This window comes from Lathyrus oleraceus, chromosome 6 (assembly GCF_024323335.1).
Source record: "Lathyrus oleraceus cultivar Zhongwan6 chromosome 6, CAAS_Psat_ZW6_1.0, whole genome shotgun sequence".
Taxonomy (NCBI): domain Eukaryota; kingdom Viridiplantae; phylum Streptophyta; class Magnoliopsida; order Fabales; family Fabaceae; genus Lathyrus; species Lathyrus oleraceus.
In genome coordinates, this window is record NC_066584.1 from 359436195 (window position 1) to 359445293 (window position 9099).

Consider the following 9099-nt stretch of genomic DNA (forward strand, 5'->3'; position numbering starts at 1 on the left):
AAGAGTTCCGGTTAAGTTCATGCAAACCGGAAGTCTTTAAGAAAGAGTTCCCGTATATACTCTTACAAACCGGAAGATTTTTTAAAGAGTTCCGGTTCAATGTCCCAAAACTGTTGCGAACCAGAAGTCTTTTAAGAAGTGTTCTGGTATATGTTTTGTGAACCGGAAGACTTACTCTCAGTGTTCCGGTTTACAAGTCCAAAAATGCTCTTCCGAATGTCTTCAGGCGCAAATGAAAAAAATTCCATTTTTAAAATATATATCCTATTTCTATGAGGGTGTTTTGATCTAAATTTTTTAATTATAGGGACATGAATACAATTGTAAGGATATGAGGTAAAACTTTCGTGATGGCGAGCAAAGTAGATTTTTCTTCGAAGGGATGGGAAAAGAAAATTTACGGGCTTTCAAAAGATCCGGGCCTTTCTTAAAACATTCCATTAATGCTAGGCTTATACTTTCCATTGTTTTTTAAAAATAAAATACGTAATAATTATTTTTTCTTTTTCTTTCATCTTCATTGTTCTTCTGGTTCGAGTTCCACTTCTAAACCAAAATTTCCTGCGTTTTCCGCTATTTTCAATTCCTCCAAAATCTCTACAGCTGGTTTACTCACTCGTTGAACATCAAAACTTGCCCCTCTCCGAATTTTAACTCTTCCATAAAATCCTATTCAATAATTCTCAAAACCCTAGCTCATTCCATGGCATCAAAGAAAAAGCAATCGGAAGGTATCGCTTTGTTGTCCATGTACAACGACGACGGCGACGACGAAATGGAGGATGCCGAAGAAGAAGACGTGATTCGTGAGGAACAGCAAGGGGACGCCGCTGAACAAGCTGCGGAGGAAGATTTGGCAGCCGACACCGATAGAATGACGGTTGCTGATTCCGCCAACGAAGTTTTTGGTGATGGTTTTACTCCGACGGAGAAGAGTAGGACGCCACAGGTGAACAGGTTGTTTTCACCGCCGCAGGAGCAACAACGGGTGGAATTGAGGATTAGTAAGAGTGCAACTCTTACGATTGTTGATTATGGCCATGATGAAGTAGCAATGTCACCTGAGCCTGAGGTACTTTCTTTTTCTTTGATATATACCTTCTCTTTAGATAGATTATATTCTCAAATGTAACTAGTGGGTGTTAGTTGTTTTTTGTTGCAGGAAGGAGAGATTGATGGTAGTGGTCGAGTCGTGTTTGGGGACCAACTTCATGTAACAAATGGTAAATTGAGTTTCTGAGTGTCATTTATTAAAATTGCTTAGAAATTGCAGTATGAACTTGAATGGGAGTAATAGATAGGAGTTTTATATTCAATTTTCAGAAGTTGCTATTGATTTGTTGTATTTGTTCAATTTCATTATTATCGATTAAGGTTACTTTGTTTATTGCAGGTGATTTGCTAGATAGAATACCATCAGGAACAGTCCAGGTTTTGTCACCTGACAATCAAGCTAATACTCCCCAATTTTCGGAGACATTTAAATCTGATACCTTGAATAATGGCGATGTGATTAGACCTGATGATGCAGAGATTGGAGAAGCAGATCACGATGAGCATAAATCTGTAGATCCGTTGGATAAATTTCTTCCTCCTCCACCCAAAGTTAAATGCTCAGAGGAATTACAAGTAAGTTCTGTTAAAATGGTTTTAATAACTATGGTGGATGAATGCCATTTGAGTACCTTGTAAAGAACCTTGCGATTTCTGAATTATGGTCTGACTTGGTCCCAATCTAGCATAACATAGTCTTCACTGCCAACAAATTCGATATGATATGGTTTTAGCAATTAGAGGGATGTGTTCAACTTTTTTACCTTATTGAGTGCTATTAACTTTCTCTGCTTGTTAGCATCTGTGCATTTCTTCCCGGACATGATTATAAATTATAATATACGTTGCTTGTTGAAATGACTTGTTTCACACTAATCAATGATCTGGATTTAAAGTTGTAATATTCACATCAGGGTGTTTATATTGCCTTTCTTTTTGGCTAAGCTGAAATGTAAGATTAACATATCTGACTTGCGAAATCCTAAATGACATTTTATTGTTCATTTGTTTGTTTTAACTATTTGAAATTAAGACCTGGACTATTTTCAACAGCATATTTGCTAATCCACATGCCTCTATCATTGAAATAAATAGTGTTGCTGTTTGTTTCTATCTATGAAGCCCGGACTCGGAGTCGGACACGGACACGGGACACGACACGGACACAGATACGAGGACCATGCTAATGTAAAAATCATAGGACGCGGACATGGCTATATATATTTTATATATTAATATAATAATGTAATTTATGGGCAAAATTTGTAAACAGTTTAAAACGAGAAGCAAAATTTATGTTTATTTAAATAAAACAATCAAAAATTCTTTCAACACCTTCAAACAAATTTCAAACATGATAATTGATATTCATAGATATCTTGTGAAAACCGAAGCAATAGTGTACACAGATGAAAATAATCGGAGAAGATAAAAGAATTTTGTGGAGACAAAAGTAGTGAAATATAAAAAAAAAGAATCCTAATTGTGTTGTTTTTATAGCAAAGAAGTGGAATATGAAAGCTAAAAAACCTATTTATTTTTTAATCTTTCCAATTTAGCAACAGGGGAAGAAAGGAAAATAATGCTTTTTACTTCTACTCACCTTTCTAATAGTTCAATAACCAGGTGAAGTTTAATCATGTTGGAAACCATGAAAAAGGATTGTGGCAGTTGGATCCATATGAGAGTGTTGGGCCTAAGGTGCAGAGGGTTAGGGTAGATTATAGGAAACATGCTACTAAGAAAAATAATGCCAAAGGTGCTGACATGGCAGAGGAAGAGAGCCATTTGGCTGAGCTATTTGACATTGTTCTATCTGATTTTCTTTTTCTTTCTCTTGTATTTTTCCTTGTTCATTAATACAGATTACAAGTTATCTAGTATTTTAATCTTTTATCTTGTTTCAAATTACAATCCAAGTCCTTTTTCCTAGGCATGGAACTTATTTTCCCTTGTTCATTTTCATCATTGCCTTTAAATTGATGTTAATGCAGAGAAAAATAAATAAATTTCTGGAGTATAAGAAGGCTGGAAAAAGTTTTAATGCAGAAGTTCGCAACAGGAAGGACTATCGAAACCCAGACTTCTTACTGCATGCTGTGAGGTACCAGGATATTGATCAAATAGGGTCTTGCTTTAGTAAAGATGTATTTGACCCTCATGGATATGATTCAAGTGACTTCTATGATCAAATAGGTCTGAAATTTCCTCTTCTCTTCATCTTTTTAACTCAGTGTTATTGGTATTTGTGTGTTATTTGTTCTTGTTTTCACCTTAATTAATTTATTAAATAGATAACATACTAGTTGTAATGCTGGACATGCTTATTAATTCATATGTGTCCCCTCAGAATTAGGCTATTGAAGGCTGCTTATTCCCATAAGCTTACAGTTGATTTAAAGGATATAATATTGCACGCCTCTACTATATTTTGGATTCTCGTATTAGAATTATTACTTTTTGTTGTAGAACTGTGATAGGGATCCGAAATTAAGATAACTGGAAAATGTATTATTGATTGAATTATGAACTATTACAGAGAATGATCCCTATAAATAATCCCAGAGCAAGTGCTCTTCAGAGGAGAGATGATTCTCTCTCTGCCCAACCCAAAAGGTTCCTACGCAAAAATCATATTGAATGTCTTCTGCCTTGCTATTTGTGTCCTTATATAACTACCCTTCCCTTCTAACATAAGCAGTTATAACCAATTCTCTATTAAGTCTCTCTATTGAGCTAAGGCCCAAATCCAGTATCCTATCACTTTCTACTGCAAGAAAAATAGCCTCGTCCTCAAGGCTGAGATAAGTAAAATTGCTAGAATACATTATCTTTTCTAGCTACTCGTGTAACCCTGGCATGAGCAGCTTGCGAGTTACCAAAGACGTGCATGAACAATTTTAGCAAGACAACTATTCTTACAGCTGACAGAAAGGGAGTATGTAGGACAATAGATAAGTGCCATTACAATACAAACTCTTGAAGCTTGAAAGAAACCCTCCAAGCTTGAATTCCTCTTGTACCCACTACTTGAATTCTGCCAAAAACTCTTTGTGCAACAGTAATTCAGAATAAGACAATTAACCCCAGGGTTTCACTGTTGGAGACTAGTCGAACAGACTTGAAACCAAAGGGACATTTGTACAGTCTCACACCTAGGCATTATGAGGGACAAAGTTCCAGTCACCCAAATGGAAAATTTCGTAAAATGCAGTCATTTTCTTCACATATTGTGCAAGAATCTGGGTTAGCATTGCCATGTAAAATTGTTGCTACCAACATGCTCTGTGACCATATGAGGTACCCCTACTCCTTGCAATACAAACACTTGAGTTGAAATCATTTGCATCGGACAGTTTTGCCTCATAAATCCCATTATCTTTCTTCATTGCACTGTTTCTAACATTTTTAACGATATCAGTGTGTTGCTTGGGTACACCTCTCCACACACCAAGTACAAAGCAATTGCTCAAAATAAACCATTGGTCCATGATCCCAACTAAATCAGAGAGGCCCGTCTGAATAGAAATTAAACCAGCCTACATTTCAATTCCTTTCTCCCACTTACTAGATTTATTATGGACCTGATCCAATAGGATTAGATTAGAGTGTGACCCAACTCACAGATTATCCATTTTGCTCCCATTTTTTCTAGAATGCCCCTTAGGTCTGAGATTGCCATATTTGCCCTTAATTTCTGTAAATCCTTCTCTTGCTGAGTAGCGATGAAATGCACCTGATCTGCTTTGATAAAAAGGGACTCAGATGAGATGATTTTGTTCCTGGCCGGAAAGAAGATAGCTACCAGCGACTTGAGGGCCAGCTGTAAACCTGCATCCGGCGATCCTGGTGGTGGTGGAATCGTGATCGGGCCTCCCACAAATATACCAGGGTCTGGCTCAAATGGAATCCTCACCAGTGGAGCCGAGATTAGTAGCTCCAACGAAGGAGATCCGGTGGCTCCATTGGAGGTTGTGACTCTTTCCCCAGATCCATAACCATGTCTATTTTTCTTTCCTCTTTCAACATAGTTGAATCTCTCGATATGAACTTCCATGTTGCTTTGTCTACAGTCTTCTCTAACGGTAACATTAGGACGGTCACCAGATGTAACACGCTCCGAGGAAGATCCACCGCAGATAGACCAGTGTTCTGCGGCTTCGGATCGAGAAGGATAGTTGGAAGTGGAACTGATAGTGGCGCACTCAACGAAGGTCGCAAACTGTTGTCTGATTTTGTTTCTTAATTCTCCTCCTCAGTGTTGTCTGATTTTGTTTCTTAATTCCCCCCCGCGTCTTCCTTTTCCGAAATTGCATCTGTTTGGGATTCTGTTTTCCAGTGCTATTTCCTAGCACTTGTTATCAGAAACACACTCCAATTAGAGCTACGATTCTCTGTCGGAATATGCCCCAAGTGCTTCATCATCTCTGTCCTCAGCAATTGATGAAACTCCAACTTAAAGAGTTTGACAAACTCCTCCAATCTTTTCATTCTCGCTTCAATTGTGTCGGTTCTCTCAGCCAGTCCTTCTTCTTTCACTTCTTCCTCAATCATCTTGAATCACACGAATGCTGGCACCTCCTCGATAATCTGGTAGGTCGGACCAATGATAGGGATCCGAATTTAAGATAACTAGAAAATGTATTATTGATTGAATTAAGAACTATTACAGAGAATATCCCTATAATCCCAAAGCAATGCTCATCAGACGTATGATTCTCTCTCTGCCCAACCCAAAAGGTTCCTAACATAAATCATATTGAATGCCTTCTGCCTTGCTATCTGTGTCCTTAAATAACTACCCTTCCCTTCTAACATAAGCAGTTATAACCAGTTCTCTATTAAACCTCTTTATTGGGCTAAGGCCCAAATCCGGTATCCTATCAAACTGTTTTCCTATTCTCAAGATATCTCTTGTTAGAGTAATTATGATAAGCTTGGTGAAGTACAACTGATCATTCTACATATTCTGAATATCAGTAAATTAGAGAAATCATGACTTCTTTTGCTGCACTACATTAATGATGGCTCTGGTTTTTGTTTTTTACTCATCCTGTAAGACAAATCCGATATCCTATCAAACTGTTTTCCTATTCTCAAGATATCTCTTGTTAGAGTAATTATGATAAGCTTGGTGAAGTACAACTGATCATTCTACATATTCTGAACATCAGTAAATTAGAGAAATCATGACTTCTTTTGCTGCACTACATTAATGATGGCTTTGGTTTTTGTTTTTTACTCATCCTGTAAGACTTATCTTTAATTTGCTTTCAATTTCCCCCTAGTTATTATTAGTTATTCAGCTGTGCCAGCCGGCACCTCTGTTTCAGTTTTTTAGAGTTAATTACAAAGGGTGTATGTTAATCCCTTGATGAATATAGGATAAGAATCCTATATAAATTCTTGTACTATTTTCTGTTATAATCAATCAAATACAATTCAGAGAATATTCTAGAATGAGTTTGTGCATGTATCTCGCATACCATTTCTATAACAACCCTTTCCCCTCATTACAAGTTTTTTTGGTCTTGACTTGGCAAACGAATATATGCTTAGTTTAAGCTTCTATTCTTCGTATGTCATGATTTTAGCATGATACATTGCATGCAATTAATGATTTACTAATTAGTTTTAAGTGAATATTGCAAGTACTTTTCCTATTTCAACTATTTTATTGTTATTAATGTTAGTGATGTTGCAGCCATAACTGATTTTTAAATTACTCTCTCCGTTTGCTTTTGTTTCTTATCTTAAACAAAACAGAAGCTGATATGAGGCGGGAAAGTGATAGGAAAGAGCAAGAGAAGAAGAAACCACAAAACCAGAAGGTTGACTTTACTTCTGGTGGTACACAGCCAGGAATTGTGCTTGGTGCTCCCAGGATCAGCATGCCTGTTACAGGTATAGAAATCACCTAGTTTATTTGTGCAGTGCTGAAGCTTTTGTTTAGAAGTCATTTTTCAATATATGTTCCATTCTTATGGCGCTTTGATGTTGATTTTTGCATAGGCGGTTCTGCTGCAACTACAGGTGGTTTGCATTTGGTGCCTCCTCCAGCGGATTCTACTAATCGGGATGGCAGACAGAATAAAAAATCAAAATGGGATAAGGTATTTATCTAATCAAATGCAAATGCAACTTCAGCGACACTCATCATCTTTATGCTTACTAAATTCTAGTGAATGACAGGTGGATGGTGATCGAAAAATTCCTCTGCCCTCTGGTGGGCAGGATTCTGTATCTACAGCAGGGGCTCATGCAGCAGTTTTATCTGCTGCTAATGCTGGCAGTGGATACATGCTATTTGCGTAAGTTGATCAACAACCTTGAGCATTTTGCTTTGGCGTATGTTTTTGTTGAGACATTTCTTAGTATTTTTTGCCTGTTATCATTTTGAATACTTCACATTTACTTAAAGGTAGCTAAAGTGTAAATCAACATTGTTATTCACGTGTCAGCTTTGTACTCTTTAAAAAGTTTAAACTGTCATCAATATATGCAATATTCTTAGTGCACTCAACAACAACAACCAAGACTTATCACATTACGCCATTATGTTATATCAAATACCATGTTTCCATCTATTTTGTTAAACTAGAAATATTACTCAATAGTTTCTCTATAGTTTTTCTAGGCCTTCTTCTACCTCTAGTTGTTTGACTAATCTCCATTTGACCTATTCTCTTTACAATAGAAACCACATATCTTCTCTCTGCATGTTCAAATCACCCTAAGTCTATTTTCAACCATCACAAATTAAATAGTTTCACTTCTCTGAATTGTTTATAAATTTTGTTTTCTATTTAAAAGAATTTTCTGAAGATTCTGTTTTTACCTCTGAAATCAAAATCTTCTGTTTAACCCTTTTGATGTTTATTGCCAATGTTACTTCATAAAGTTACGAGTCACTTTTAGCTACTACCAAATTAAACTAAATGTTGATACAATTACCACTGTTATGCTCTTGTACAGGCAGCAAAAAAGACGAGAGGCAGAGGAGAGAAGATCTAGTGAAAGGAGGTTAGAAAGAAGATCGTGAGCCATTCATTTTGGTATTTGGTATGTTGTAACAAACATTGTTGTAAGAGGGGGGTAGAGATTTTTCTGCGTTACATTTTTGCATTGCAGCATGGGTGATACAATGTATATTCTCACAAATGAAAAGAAATCTTCTGATTCAGCTGGTCTTGATCCTTTATTCCTATGTGACAGCAGGATTTATTATTTATAAAAAAATCCTATGAAATAGTTGTTCCTGTGATCCCTCATGTTGATTGGTTGGAACTCGGTGTATATTTTATTAGTTTATTAACTGTAGTATTGTCTTGAATAGCCTGTGGTGCAGTAAGCAATGCAGTTTCCAGAAGACTTGTAACAAAAATCACAGGAAACATGCGAAGCATTATTTGCTCCTTCACCACATTCCTGGATCAATAGGGTTGCCAACAAACCTAGATTAATGAATCACTACAAAAACAAAGTAATATTAATACATCAGTTATACATAATGGAGGTGGTGGGGTGTTTGAGAGAATAGTTATCGTGTTGCTCGTATTTTGGACAACATGCACTGTTTTTTGTTTTTTCTTTGGATTTTAGAGTTTCATATTAATTTTTGGAGATTTTTTTTAATGTATCATATATTTTTCTTAGGCATCATGCGAAAATTTTAGAATGTCTTCTAATTTTCAGAGATGCATCTCCGGAAGTACCTAATACTAATACACAATCAGTGTAGACCCTTCTAAGTGATGCTCTATAATTAAACTTTTGTTAATACGGAAGATGCATCTATGATATATTTTCGGAACGTTTGCACTTCAGTGCCAGAAGCAGAGACTAAAAATATGTAATTTGACAAAATAAAATTAACATTTAGAACATAAAATATCTATTGCATAGATAATTTTAACATAAAATGCAACATTATATTTCAATATAATATTTAGGTGGACGTTTCAACATCTTCAGAATATTTCAATCAATCTTGAAATCGTCTCTTTCAATTTGTGCAGAATTTTTGTTTCGAAAAAGAAGAATGTA

At 36.1% G+C, this 9099-nt stretch overlaps 1 protein-coding gene across 2 annotated transcripts; it reads left to right on the plus strand.

Moving 5' to 3' along the window:
• The first annotated feature begins 468 nt into the window (after positions 1-468).
• LOC127092150 (uncharacterized) lies at positions 469-8317 on the plus strand. Of its 2 annotated transcripts, XM_051030966.1 has the most exons (8): positions 469-1072; positions 1163-1223; positions 1394-1629; positions 3048-3249; positions 6820-6957; positions 7066-7166; positions 7246-7364; positions 8029-8317. In XM_051030966.1, the coding sequence occupies exons 1-8, from the start codon at positions 704-706 to the stop codon at positions 8093-8095; spliced, it is 1293 nt and encodes a 430-aa protein (XP_050886923.1). In that variant the 5' UTR covers positions 469-703; the 3' UTR covers positions 8096-8317. The 2 variants fall into 2 exon arrangements, with proteins under 2 accessions (XP_050886923.1, XP_050886924.1); XM_051030967.1 differs by lacking the exon at positions 8029-8317 and having other exon boundaries at positions 7236-7364.
• Positions 8318-9099: the final 782 nt, after the last annotated feature.